Source organism: Cutaneotrichosporon oleaginosum, assembly GCF_008065305.1.
Source record: "Cutaneotrichosporon oleaginosum strain ATCC 20508 chromosome Unknown ATCC20508_contig05, whole genome shotgun sequence".
NCBI classification, from domain to species: domain Eukaryota; kingdom Fungi; phylum Basidiomycota; class Tremellomycetes; order Trichosporonales; family Trichosporonaceae; genus Cutaneotrichosporon; species Cutaneotrichosporon oleaginosum.
The window spans coordinates 1,300,621-1,314,450 of NW_027072174.1; the positions used below are offsets into that span (position 1 = coordinate 1,300,621).

General features: G+C 66.5%; 3 protein-coding genes across 3 annotated transcripts; 2 read left to right on the forward strand and 1 right to left on the reverse strand.

The window, feature by feature from the left end:
* Positions 1–88: 88 nt before the first annotated feature.
* On the forward strand, positions 89–6,874 carry COLE_06054 (uncharacterized protein; the record flags this gene model as incomplete). The annotated part of the gene is made up of 7 exons (XM_018426319.2): positions 89–697; positions 732–3,771; positions 3,812–3,937; positions 3,981–4,148; positions 4,272–5,852; positions 5,885–6,237; positions 6,272–6,874. The coding sequence occupies 7 exons, from the start codon at positions 89–91 to the stop codon at positions 6,872–6,874; spliced, it is 6,480 nt and encodes a 2,159-aa protein (XP_018282520.1).
* A 448-nt stretch (positions 6,875–7,322) lies between these two features.
* Positions 7,323–8,946, forward strand: COLE_06055 (uncharacterized protein; the record flags this gene model as incomplete). The annotated part of the gene is made up of 6 exons (XM_065626455.1): positions 7,323–7,410; positions 7,464–7,546; positions 7,584–7,836; positions 7,910–8,311; positions 8,352–8,581; positions 8,629–8,946. The coding sequence occupies 6 exons, from the start codon at positions 7,323–7,325 to the stop codon at positions 8,944–8,946; spliced, it is 1,374 nt and encodes a 457-aa protein (XP_065482266.1).
* Positions 8,947–9,128: 182 nt separating this feature from the next.
* Positions 9,129–13,535, reverse strand: COLE_06056 (uncharacterized protein; the record flags this gene model as incomplete). The annotated part of the gene is made up of 1 exon (XM_018426320.2): positions 9,129–13,535. One exon carries the CDS (start codon positions 13,533–13,535, stop codon positions 9,129–9,131), a length of 4,407 nt encoding a protein of 1,468 aa, XP_018282522.1.
* Between the last annotated feature and the right edge of the window lie 295 nt (positions 13,536–13,830).

Consider the following 13,830-nt stretch of genomic DNA (forward strand, 5'->3'; position numbering starts at 1 on the left):
CATCGCTCTCTCTCTCCATCTCTCCACCCTCTCTCTCTCTCTCTCTCTCTTTGTCTCTCAAACACCCACTGGGCATCACGACCCCGCGATGCAGCCAAACCAGTGGCAGCAACAACAGTTCGGCTACGGCGCCGGCGGTGCCTCGGGCGGCTTCGGTTATGGCGGACAACGCCCCATGGGCGCCCAGCCGACTGGCTTTCCCGGCCAGCAGATGCCCATGCAGACGGGCATGCCCGGCATGGGGGGAATGGGGGGGATGGGAGGCATGAGTGGAATGGGCGGCATGGTCAGCGGGGGCATGCCCAGTGGGGGCGCCGGCTCCGCTGGTGCTGGCGGAAACGCTGGTGCTTCTGGCGCTCCCAACTACTCTTTCCTCTCTGCTCCTCCTCCTCCAGGCTCGTTTGGCCAGCGCGGCAGCTTTGGCAACCAGTCAGGCCTTATGTCCCAACCCACCGGATTTCCCGGAGGCGGCGCAAGCGGCCTCATGTCTCAGCCTACCGGTCTCCCAGGCGGCGGTGGGGGCGGCCTCATGTCCCAACAAACGGGCATGCCCATGATGGGACAGCCGACCGGCCTCGGCGCAAACCTCATGAGCCAGCCCACCGGCATGGGGGGTCTCCGTGCCCAGCCCACTGGAATGCACGACCCCCGTCTCGGCGCCATGATGCAGAGTTTCATGCCTAGCAACATGTCACAGGTGAGATCGCATGAAGCGATGGAGCTGACAGCAGCCCTTTTCCGCCTCTGGAGCTCCCCAGTTCAACCAGGCGGCGGGCCAGCCGCTCCAGCAGACTTTCCAGTCGCTCCTCCAGAACCCATCCGTCAAGACGCCCAAGGTTCCCTGGACCCTCTCGCGCCAGGAGAAGAAAGACTATGATCAGATCTTCCGGGCGTGGGACACGCGCGGCGATGGCTTCATTACCGGCGAGATGGCGCGCGAGGTCTTTGGTCAGTCAGGTCTGTCCCAGGACGACCTCATGAAGATCTGGAACCTCTCCGACGTCGACAACCGGGGCAAGCTCAACCTCCCCGAGTTCCACGTCGCCATGGGCCTCATCTACCGCGCCCTCAACGGCAACGACATTCCCGACAAATTGCCCGAAGAGCTCGTGCCTGCGTCGATGCGCGACATTGACTCCACGGTCAACTTTATGAAGGACTTGCTCAAGCATGAGTCGAGCACGCGCTCGGACACATCGTCGCCCGTCGGGTACGGCGTGCACACGCCGGCGTCGGTGGCCTCGTCCAAGGACGCCAAGGTGTACAAGCACGACGACAGCCGCAAGGCGGGCTACAAGTCGTCGGCGCGCCACCTCGACCGCAAGACCGTGCGGTATGCGGGCGAGGACTCGGGTGCTGAGATTTCCGATCTCCGCCGCCAGCTGGAAAGCGCCAGCGGTATGCTTGACAGCAATACGGCAGAGAATGCTCGCAAGACTGAAGAAGACGAGGCACTCGAGCAGGAGGTCGACGATATCAAGTATCGCGTCAAGCGTATCAAGGAGGATATTGAATACGTGTCCAAGGGCCGTCGTAGTGCCGACAAGGACGAAGAGCGCCGCAAGCTTGAGCGCGAGTTGCTTTTCCTCATGCACGAGAAGCTCCCCGAGCTCGAGCGCCGCCAGGAGCGCCGCGCCGAGGAGAAGCGCATGGAGGAGCGCGCGGGCATTCGTGCACGCGACCGCCGAAATGACACCATGGGACGATTCAACGAGCGCGACCGCGACCATGACTGGCTCCGGGGCTCGTATGAGCGTGACCGCAGCCGAGACCGCGACTACGGGCGTCGCCCGAGTGTATCCGGTCGGGACCGCTACGACGACCGCGATAGGTACGACCGCGACCGGTACGATGACCGCGACCGTGACCGCGACCGCTTCGACGACCGAGACCGCGAGTATGGTCGCCGCGGCAGCGTCTCAAACCGCGACCGCGAGCGATATGACGACCGCGACCGTGAGCGTGATCGTGACCGCGACCGTGAGCGCTACGACCGCGACGTTCGTGCGCCATCACCGCGCCCATCTGCACCGAAGGAGGAGCCCGCTCCCCCGCCCGCCAAGAAGGAACCGCCGAAGCCTGCGACAAAGTCGCTCGCGAGCATGACGCCCGAGGAGCGCAAGGCTTACCTCAAGGAGCAGGCCCAGCGCAAGATCCAGGAGCGGATGCGCGCGCTTGGCGTAGAGACGCCGTCGACGACCCCCGAGCCGGCTGTCGACACGTCGGTCGAGGACCGCCTCGCCCAGGAGCGCCGGGAAGCTGAGGAGCGCGCGCGGGCTGCCGATGAGGAGCAGAAGGCGCGCGAAGAGGCTCGGGCAGCCCGCATCGCATCGGCGCGAGGCGACGCTCCCGCCCCGCCATCGCCCGCGCCGAAGAAGGAGGCGCACAAGCCTCCCCCTGCCCCGCCTGCCAGGAAGGGCCCGCCGCCCCCTGCGCCGGCATCTCGCGAAAAGGTGGCCCCTCCTGCCCCTTCCCCACGCCATGCGCCTGCTCCCCCCGCTCCCCCGGCGCCTGCAGCTCGTGCGCCCCCAGCCGAGGATCCAGAGGAGGCGGAGCTGCGTGCACAGGAGGAGGCGCGTTCGAAGGCGATCCAGGAGCGCCGTGAGCGACTGAAGCGTCTGCAAGAGGAGGAGGAGGAGGAGCGGCGCAAGGAGGAGGAACTCATGGCTGCTCGCAAGGCGCGGTCGGCAGCAGCCGCAACGCCAATGTCGCCGCCAAAGATCGTAACATCCCCAGTACGGCCATCGCCCCCAGCCCTCAACGAGCCGCCCAAGTCGCCCTCGGGCTCGTGCAACCCATTCCACCGACAGCAGCCAGGTGCTTCCCCGGCGGCGCGTTCGCCCACCGCCCCCAGCTTCAACCCCTTCTTCCGCCCTCCCCAGGCCGCCGGCGCAGCGGCAACCCCTCCTGCTACTCGGGAGGCACCCGCTGCCCCTGCTCCCCCTCGTGCCCCGAGTCCTCCTCCGGCAGCAGCCGCGCCTGCGCCTCCCCCTCCCCCGCCCGCGCCGCCTGCTCCTCCCACCCCTGTGCGCCAGCAGCCAGTACGCACCAACTCTGCGCCGCCCCCCGACGACGACTGGGAGGATGCGCGTGAGCGAGAGATCGAGGAGTCGGACAGCAGCGACGACGAGTACGCACACTCGCGCTCGTCGCGCAACAAGCTCGCTTCGGCTCTCTTTGGCAACATTATGTCCGCGAACCCGACCGGCTCGCGCCCTGGTTCTGCCGGCGCAGTTCCATCGGGCGGCACCCCTCCTCCGCCAGCACCCCCGGCCGCGCCCAAGGCCGCGCTCGCCAACCTCGGCGGCGGCAGTGTCGGTGGCGGAGGCTTGAGCGCCCTTCTTTCCAGCATCCAGGGCGGCGCGCGCCTGCGTAAGACGGAGACGGTCGACCGCTCTGGTCCCGCGGCTGGCGGACGAGTGATTGGCGACGCCGCCCCTCCCGACCACATCAACGCGCGCCCCGTGACCCCGCCGTCGCCTCCTAGAGCACATGAGCACTTCTCCACCCCACCCGAGGACGACTTTGTGCCGCGCCACGACAACCGCACCTCGGTTGACTGGTACTCGGGCATTGCGGGCGAGGCAAGCCACCCAGCCGCGCAGCAGGCCGAGAACGCCATGCCGCCGACGCAGGAGGAGGACGAGCCGCCGGCGCAGCAGATGGCCGCCGCGTCTATGGACGGGCCAAGCCTCGACGACGTCGACCTGAACCGCACGCTGCATGTGCGCACGCTGTTCGACTATGTATCGACGTTCGACGGTGATCTTCGTGAGTAACTCGGTTGACAGAATATGCGAGCTAACAGCAGCCTTCGCGGAGAACACGGTGCTCGAGGCGCACCCCGCGCGCGACCCTGCTGGGCCATGGTGGTACGGCACGTTGCCGGACGGACGGGCGGGCTGGTTCCCGAGCTCCTACGTCGTCGAGTCGGTCGGTGAGTACATCCGTATGGCCATGTGGCACCTCGTTAACGCCAGTCCAACCCTGCCGCGCCCTCTACGACTACCAGGCGACGTCGCGCGACGAGCTCTCCTTCTCCGAGGGCCAGTCGCTACCGGTTGTTGACAAGAGCGATGCCGACTGGTGGAAGGTCGAGAAGGACGGCGCTATCCTCCTTGTCCCTGCGGCGTATGTGGAAGTCATCGGTTAGTGCCCCTCTCCTAGCGGCCGTGGCTGCCATATACCGCCCGCAGGCTAGTATCTATCTACCTTGCCTCCGGGCTCAAAAAGACATGCAACGCGTTATTGATAGCAACGGCTGACTCTAGGCCGCGTCGCGAACGGTACTGACCGCAACACTGACAAGGAGGGGCTGGTGAGGCCCGAGGCGGCCCGTGCAGAGACGCCTATCACGGCGCCTCGTGTTCCAAAGGAAAAGCAACATGAGTCGCCGCGCGCCCCCCCTCCGAGCGAGCCCTCTCCGACCTTCACTTCGCCCATACCAACAGTCGACGTCTCCGAGCCCGACACTCGTCGCAGAGCCCCGCCTCCTCCGGCGGACGCGTCGAAGCGCAGCTCGTTGATGATCCCGAGCCAAACGGCCTCTGCAAACCGTTCCCGCGCAACCAGCATTTCCACACTGCGAAGCATGGACGACGGCGCCGAAACCGACAGCGACGACTCGGTTCTTTCGTGGTGGTCTGACGACGAGTCACCGACATCGCCGACGACGTCGCCAAGTCCCCGTCCCTCCAAGGAGGAGGAGAAGAAGGAGGAGCGCCAGCGCCGCGAGAACGAACGTCAAAAAGTGCTCGCTGCTGCAGGTCTCAAGATTCGGCGCGAGCCGCCCAGCATCCCGGGCTCCACTAAACTCGGACGAGCGCCGAGCGGACGCAGACGCGCGCCGCCTCCGCCCAAACCCCGCCCGCAGTCAGGCGAGCGCGACCTACCCGCTGTACCTGACGAACCCGCTGCTACGCCCATCGCCTCGCCCGCCGTCGACGTCGACGACGCGTACGCGCGCTACGAAGCGTTCATGGCCGAGGCGAAGTCGCGGCCCCCGCCGACGGTGTCCGTCCCCGAACCTCGGCGCGCGAGCGTCGCGTCCGAGCGCCCGACGTCCATGATCTCGGTCGCTGAGACGACCAGCTCGACCGGCACCGCAGGCCTCAAGGAGGCCGCGAATGCGGCGAGCCACCGCCTCAGCGGTTTCCTTAGCGGCTTCACGGGCTTTGGTAAGGCGGCACCGGCTGAGCGGCCAAAACCCGTTATCTCGGGCCCTATGGGCGGCGGGGTGATGGGCGAGAAGCGTATCTCGGGGCCCATTAGCCCAATCTCAGGTCCCATTTCCATCTCCGGCCCCATCTCCGGCCCCATCTCCGGCCCCGTCACATCGCCGACCGACGACGCGCCCGCCGAAGCGCCAGGCTTCGGAAAGACATGGTCCTCGCTCGTCGACCCCTCCGTCCTCTCCACCATGTCCGACACAGAGCGTAAGCGACAAGAGGCCATATTCGAGTTCATCTCGACCGAGGGCAGCTACGTGCGCGACCTGCAGCTGATCGTGGGCGTGTTCTACGCCCGCCTCATGTCCTACCTCCCTGACAAAGCGTTGCGCGTCATCTTCGCCAACGTCGAGGACATCATGATGCTCAACTCGTTCTTCTTCAGCTCGCTCGAGGAGCGCCAGAAAGAGTGCAGGCTCTACATTGACACAATAGGCGACGTGCTCGCCGAGCACGCCCAAAACCTCGACGTGTACGCGCCCTACTGTGTGAACCAGGACACGGCGGCCAAACTGCTCCTCCAGATGCGGCAGGAGGACCCCGAGCTGGAGAGGATACTGGGCGAGATTCGGGCAGATCCGAGCGTCCGCGGGCTCGATCTGAGCCATTTCCTGCTCGAGCCGAGTGAGTACCCTCCCCCATCACGCTGATCGCAGTGCAACGCGTTACGCGCTACCCGCTCCTACTGCGCCAAATCGCAAAGTACACGTCTCCCGACCAGGACTTGGCAGATGTCAACAAGGCGCTCAGCCTCGCAGAGACGACAGTCGCGCGCATCAACGAGGGTGTGCGCGAAGCTGAGTCACGCGAGCGCCTGCGTGCGCTCTCCGAGGGGATGTGGATTGGCGGCGAGGGACGTATCGACCTCACAGAGCCGACGGTGTATCTCGGCGAACGGAAGCTGCTGAAAGAGGGCGCAGTGGTCAAGGCCAAGTCTGGGCGCAGGCTGTGGATGGTGTTGTGCAACGACATCGTGATTCTCATGGAGGATAAGAACCTCTATCGGATGGTACGTGGCCACCTCCCATTTATGCTCACGCCAGCCGGTGCCCGTGCACAACCTCGACCTGCTGCAAGGCAAGGACGATGTGTCGTTCGCCCTCGTGATTCCCCGCGGGCAAGGCGCGGACACGGTACGCATCAAGGCGCCGTCGAACAAAGAGCGTGTGGAGTGGATCAGAGCGCTCTCGAAAGCGAAGAACGACGCCGCGGACGCGCGCCGCTCCGCGGCCCTCAACGGGTCAGACAGAGACAGAGCGCGGTCACGCCCAACGCATACCCGCGCCCACTCGAGAACGCACAGCGCCATCAGCGTCGCATCGGACGGGCTGTACGGCGGGGGGCTGTACAATGACGTCTCTAACGGTCGGCGGGGTGACCACTACAATACGTCGCGAGACGCATACGACGGCGCGACTTCGTACGAGAGCAATGGGTGGAACAGCCGTGCCGCGTACGAAGCGACACTGTCCCCGCCCGTTCCACGCCGCCCCGAACCGGTCTCGCCCATGTCTCCGCCCCTCCCGCTTCGCCCGTCCCCGCCTCTTCCACCCCGTCCGCAGTCGCGGCCTGAGGCACACGGCGAAGGGCAGGAGGTGTTCGACTACTCGGGGCACAAGTCGAGCATGTACGACCATGAGTTTTGATTTCAGAGCGAATTAGCATGCGAAGCAAGTGGAAGAGATACAGAAGAATACCATGCATCTATCCCAGGCCGCCTCGGGTCCACCAGCGTGATGTCAACGACGTGAAACTCGGGAAATCAAATCGGATCGGAATCGGATCGGCATCTTGCGGACCGACCGTGCGGCACGCGGCATGCGGGCGAGCGGTGCGGAGTGTGATATGCGCCTGCCTCGCCTGCTCAAGCGAGCTGAATGGCAGGTGATGCGGAGCGTCTCGCAGCGCCCAGCATCGTAGTAACAGTCGGCGTGCGCCTGACGTCCATCGCCATCGGCCCCGCCACTCGGCGCGTTATCGGCGAATAGCTATCGATCCGAGAATCCCCCTTGTCCAGGTCGGCCTTCACTTCCTCGCCTCCCTCCTCGCGCATGTCATAAGCCCCAGCCCATGCTCTACTCACCCCAACTCACCATGACTAACTTTCTCAAAGTCGACGGCGCGCACATCGTGCGCGACGGCCACCCGCTCGTGCTGAAGGGCGCCGCCCTCGGCGGCTGGAGTACGTCTCCGCCGTCCCCGCTGACCCAGTGAACATGGAGAACTTCATCACAGGCTATCCGGGCCACGAGCACCAAGTCCGGCGCGAGCTGCTCAAAGTCCTCGGGGAGGAGAAGTACGCCTTCTTCTTCGACAAGGTGGGTGGTCCGCCGTGCAGCTCACCAGTTCCTCGAGTACTTCTTCACGGACGCCGACGCCGCGTTCTTCGCGGCCCTCGGGCTCAACTGCGTCCGGCTGCCCGTCAACTACCGGCACTTCGAGGACGACATGGCGCCGGGCGTGTTCAAGACGGAGGGGTTCAAGCACCTCGACCGCGTGGTGGATATCTGTGCCAAGCACGGGATATACACTGTCATCGATCTACATGCTGCGCCGGGCGCGCAGAACGTCGACTGGCACTCGGACGGAGGCAGCAACCAAGCGCTGTGTGAGTATTGTCAGGAGACACCCACACCCCGCTCGTGAGCCTCTCCGCTCGGCCGCGGCCTCGCTCACGACAGTCTGGGTACACAAAGACTTCCAAGACCGCACGGTGGCGATCTGGGAGCACATCGCCCGGCATTACCGCGACAACGCGTGGGTCGCGGGCTACAACCCCCTGAACGAGCCGACGGACGAGGAGCACACGCGCCTCCCGGCGTTCTACGCGCGCATCGAAGCCGCGATCCGCGCCGTCGACCCGCACCACATCCTGTTCCTCGACGGCAACACGTTCGGGATGGACTTCAGCGCGTTCGGTCCGCCCCTCCCGAACTGCGTGTACGCGTGCCACGACTACTCGAACTACGGGTTCCCGAACCCGCCGGCAGCGTTCACGGGGAGCGCGGAGCAGGTCGCGTACCATGAGCGCCACTTTGCGCGGAAGACCGAGTATATGCGGCGCGTGGGCGGGCCGGTGTGGAGTGAGTTCTGCGGCGTCCGGAGCGGAGCGGCTGATGGCAGACGGCGAGTTTGGGCCCGTGTACCAGCAGCCCTCGGACGGTATTCCGGAGTGGGAGGAGATTAACGAGACGCGTTACGCCGTCCTCGAGTGCCAATTGGGGATTTACGCCAAGTCGCACACGTCCTGGAGTATTTGGTTGTACAAGGACATCGGGTTCCAGGGCATGGTCTACGTGAACCCAGACAGCGCATACATCAGGCTGGTCGAGCCGTTCCTCAAGAAAAAGCGGGTACGTGTTCCTCTTTTGTGTCTGCCTCTGGCGGATGCTGACACCAGGCTCTCGCGCTCGACGCCTGGGGGTGCGACGACACGCCCGTTCGCGCAATCTTCGATCCAATGGCCGAGTGGCTGCGCAAAGCCGCTCCCTCAATCGACACGCGATACCCCCCCACCTGGCGGGCCGAGAAGCACCTCTTCCGCATCGTGCGTAACTGCCTGCTCTCGGACGAGCTGTGCGCCGAGTACGCATCGTATTTTGCGGGCAAAAGCGAGGCCGAGCTCGACGAGATCGCGCGCAGCTTTGCGTTCGAGAATTGCGTCAAGCGCGAGCGCCTGAATCAGATTCTGCAGGCGGACGCAGCGCGTGAGGTGTAGGCGGGAGGCAGTCGCTTGAGTCTGGCTGGTGTCGAGAATATCTAGCAACATTAGAAACCGGCTTGAGCAAGCGCTGTCGCAGCCTCCTTGATGCGCCCCACTCCCTCGGCTTCCCACCGCAAAGCCAAGTCATAACTGTCATAATGCAATGCAATGCTACTACTACACAATGGGTATAACAACTAGGGGTGTGGCACAAAGAATCCGGGGCCTATATGCGGCATCGGCGACACCATGCCGTGCGCCACAGGCGCCGGCACAGGCATGCCCGGCACGCCGACGACGGGGAAGGTAGGGCGGATACCCATGCCCATGCCCATGCCGAGGGGGGCGAGGGGCGGCGCATACCGCACGGGGACTATGGGGAGGTAGGAGGCGGGGCGCGCGGCGAGGGGCACCATGGGCGCGGGCGCGAGCGGGATGCCTGCTGGCAGATAGGCGGGGTGGCCGGGGTAGATGCGGTCCGGGCGGCGGTCGTCGATGTCGGACGGGAGGCGGTGCCGGCGTGAGGCGTCCTTGTCCTTGTCCTTCTTGTCCTTTTGCTCGTCCTTCTTGTCCTTCTTGGTGGACTTGGAAGACTTGGAGCGGATCGAGTCGGCGTCCTTGTCCTTCTTGTCGGGCTGGGCCTTGGCCTGCTTCTTGTCGTCGACCTTGGCTTCCTTCCTCTCCTCGACCTTCTTCTCTTCCGGAGCGGGCACTGGAGCCGGAGCAGCCAGGGCAGGAGCGGGGATGGGAGCTGGCGCGGTGACGGGAGAAGGAGCGGAAGTGATGACGGGGGCGGCGACGGGAGCTGGAGCAGGGGCTGGCTCGGCGATGGGTGCAGGAGCGGGGACGGGAGCAGGCGCTGGCGCGGCGACGGGCGCAGGCGCTGGAGGTGCTGGGACAGGAGCAGGAGCGGGAGCGGCAAGTGCAGCTGCCGGTGCCGGGACGGGAGGAGCCGGCTTCGGTGCCTCGACCTGCGAGATGTTGTTGACGTTCTTGCCCGTCGTGCTTTGGGCGCGCTTGGCCACGGAGGCGGGTGCTGGTGGAGCTGGAGTGGGAGCAGCGACCGGGGCGGGTACCGGCGGCGCGGCGGGGGGAGCCGCTACGGGGGCAGGCGTAGGTGCAGCTGGAGCCGGGGCGGGGGCAGCAGCAGGAGCGGGCGCAGGTGCAGCGACTGGAGCAGGCGCAGGTGCGGCGACAGGTGCAGGCGCCGAAGGGGCAGGGGCTGTCTTTGCAGGAGGCGGCGCAGGAGCAGTGACGGGAGCTGGTGCAGGCGCCGGCACAACCTTCGGACCTGGGGGTGGAGGAGCAGGGAGAGCCCTCAGAGCAGGCGCCGGCACCGGAGCGGCGACAGGAGCAGGCACCGGGGCAGGCGCAGCAACGGGCGCAGCGGGAGCTGGCGCTGGCGCTGGCGCCGGAGCCTTGGCCTTGGCCATCTCACCAACAGTCACCTTCACGTCCCCATTCGCGATGTGGACCGTGACAGGTGCGCCGGGGGTCGTCTTCGCGGACGGCGTGGCGGGCTTGGGCGGGCCCGGCGAGGTCTTGTGCGCGGGCGTCGCAACGGCAGGCGGGCCCGCGGCGGTCTTGTGCGCAGGTGTGGCCGGGGTGGGTGGGCCGGGCACGGCGCGCGTGGCGGGGGTGGGCGAGCCGGGCGGTGTCACGCGGCGGGGGATGCTGCTTTTCTTGGAGGGCGACGGCGCGAAGGCTTTGTAGTCGACCATGGCGATGGGCGCGTGGCCTGCCTTCGTGCCCGGCTGAGGCTTCTCCGCCGGCTTCTCGCAGGCGGGCGCGCGGTCGCCGCGTTCGGCACCCGCACTCGCGTACATGATCCGCTCTACGTCTCCTGCGGGTGTGCCGTGTGGAATGGAGAGCTCGACCACCACGCGCTTCGTGATGTCGGATGGCAGTGGCTTCGTGACGTAGGGAAGGCAGTGTGGGGCGGGGTAGGCAGGGTAGGACACAACGACCGGAGCTTGGGGGATAGCTTTGACCAGCGGTACACTTGCCGAGGAGGCGTGGGCGCACGGAGGTGCGGGGGTGACCGCGTTGGCGACGTGCGTACACGCATGAGCGGGGGGTGCCTTGACTGCTGGGGCGGCGGGAGCAAGGGCGGGCGCCTCCTTCACCTCCACTGGCTGAGCCTTGGGTGCCGAGGGGACAGGCGGGCTCGCCGTCTTGAGGGACGGCGCCTTGACACTGCCGGCCTTGGCCGGGTCGCCCTTGACAGACTCGGGCTTCTTGACGGGCGGAGCGGGGATGACGGCCGGCGCGGCCTTGGGGGTGGGGAGGGGCTTGGGTGCGGGCGCGGGAGACTGTTTGACCGATGGCGCCTTGGGGGCCTCCTTCACAGAGGCGGCCTTGGGCGTTTCCTTGACCGACGGAGCCTGGGGAGTCTCTTTGACGGACGGCGCCTTGGGGGCCTCTTTGACGGAGGGAGTCTTCGGGGTTTCCTTAACGGACGGCGGCTTAGGAGCCTCCTTTACAGAAGGCGCCGTGGCAGCCTCTTCCACCGAGGCTTCCTTCACCGACGCCGCCTTGACAGACTTGGACTTCACCTCAGGCATGACTGTCGACTCGCGCACAACCTCCCTCGTGACCTTCTTGATCTCCTTGACGGTCTTTGTCACCTCCGTGACAGTCACGACGGAAGCGACAGACTCGGCCTTGACGCTCTCGACTTTCTCCTTCACCGACGCGTGCTTGGGGGACACGGGGCGGGTAGACGCGGCGGCCTTGACTTCTTTGACTTCCTTGACTTCCTTGGGGGCAGGCTTGGGCGACTCTGCGGCCTTCGGAGCAGGCTTGGGCGACTCGGCCGCCTTGCCCTTGTCCGAAGGCTTGGGGGACGCGGGCTTGGGTGCGGGGGCCTCCTTGACGGACGCAGGCTTGGGGGTCTCCTTTACTGACGCGGGCTTGGGCGCTTCCTTGATCGACGCGGGTTTGGCTTCCTTGACAGCGGAGGGCGGCGGCACCTTGGGGGCCTCGACAACGGAAGGCGCGTTCTTGACAACGGGCGGCACGTCATTGATAGACGCGGCCTTGGGCTTGGGCGAGTCCTTGACAGACGCGGCCTTGGGCTTGGGCGACTCCATGACCGACGGCGCCTTGGGCTTGGGCGAGTCCTTCACGGATGGCGCTTTGGCAGGGGTCTCCTTCACGGACGGCGCCTTGACGGACGGCGCTTTAACAGACGGCGCCTTGACAGATGACGCCTTAGACGACGCCTTGACAGAAGGCGTCCTGCACCTCTCCTTCTCTTTCCCCCCCGTACGCACATTGACGTTGACGTTGACCGACATGTCGCCTGCTTCGAGAGTAGGGGGCCCGTGCGTGAGGTCTTCCGGCGTGTCGAGCGGCGTATACGCGTCGGCGTCCGAAGCGTCACCAGTAGTCCCGGAATGTGTGGATGCGAAATCAGGCTCGTCTTCGCGCAAGGGCGTGTCGCAGAGCGTGGGCACGATGGGGCGGGGCGGGCTCTGGCCGTCGGGGGATACCGGGTGCGCACGGAGCGCGTCGGGCGTGCGCGGCGGCGACGGCGGCACGCTGATGGCCTGCACGAGGCCGGGGTGGGTGTGTGCGCGTGCGTACAGCGCCGGGCGCTCGACAGCAGCCACAGCGGACGAGACGGTGCCGGGCCGGATGGCTTGGGCGGAGGGGCGGCGCTCGGGCTGTTCGGGCTTGGCGGGCGAGTGCTTCTCGTGCTTCTCGTGCTTGCGCGAGAAGAGCTTGAGCGAGAGACGCTTCTTGTCCGACGACGACGTGGATGTGGATGTGGATGGAGAAGGAGTGGGAGGAGGTTCATCCGCGAGGAAGTCGTACGCGCTCATCCGGGCGTGGGGCGATCGCCCTACCCGTCGCCCCGATCTTGTAGGGCTCTCGAGCTCGGGCCCCGGCGTGCTCGCGCTCGTGCCCGGCGTGCTGTCCCGGCTCTTGCGCAGTGCGCGCAAGCCCTTGCCGAGAGAGAACGAGCGCTTCATCTCCGGCCGCTCCTTCTCGCTGGTGAGGAACGAGGGGAGGTGGAACGCTGATTGGTGCCGCTCGTGCGCGTGCTGCAGCACGAGGTGGGGCGACGACGCGGTCGGCGGCGTAGCCGGCACGCTCCCCGGCGTGCTGGAGCCCGTGTTCTTCCTGATCCGGAACGACGTCTTGCGCTCGCGCGCGCTGAGCTTGCGCGCGCGCGCCTCCTCCGTGTGGCCCATAGACAGGTCCACGACGCTCTCGACAAACTTGCCGAGCAGCGCTTCGCTGCGCGCAAACCGCTTGCGCCCGTACGGCGAGGGCGGGGAGCCGGCGGGCTCGGCGGCGTGCGCGTACGGGCTGCGCGGCGAAAGGCGTGCGGGCGTCGCGCACGGCGCGTGGCTGTGTTCCCGCTCGCGCGCTTCTTCCGCCTCGAGCGCGCGGTCGCGCTCCTCAAAGTCGGTCGCGAGACGGCGCACGCTCACGCGCGGCGAGCCAGAGGGATCCAGAAGCGTCGGAGAGGGCGGGGCGGGGAACGCGAGCGGCGTCGAAACGGAGCGGGGGAGCGCGGCGCGCGTCGCCGGCGCGGGTGCGGGGATGCCAAATTCCAGCCCGAGCGCCGACTGCTGTTGTGATATTGTGGTCATGATGAGTGATGGCCGCCAGCGGCTATCTGGTGGTACTGATACGGGAGGTTCAAGTGAGTTGCGGGTGAGTTGCAGAAAAGACTGGTATACATATGCGCTGCGCTCGCCTGCCCTCACCCGCTCTCGCCCGCCCTCGCACCGCGAGCGCCGGCGTGCATCGCCAGTACATCGGATCTCGTGCACGGGAGGAGAGGATCGCCGGGGGCTCCCGGTGCATTGGGAACAAAGAGGGCGTGGTGGACGGTGACTACCTCGGCGGAGTGGGCGGAGTGGGGCGTGCGTGGAAGGGCAGGAA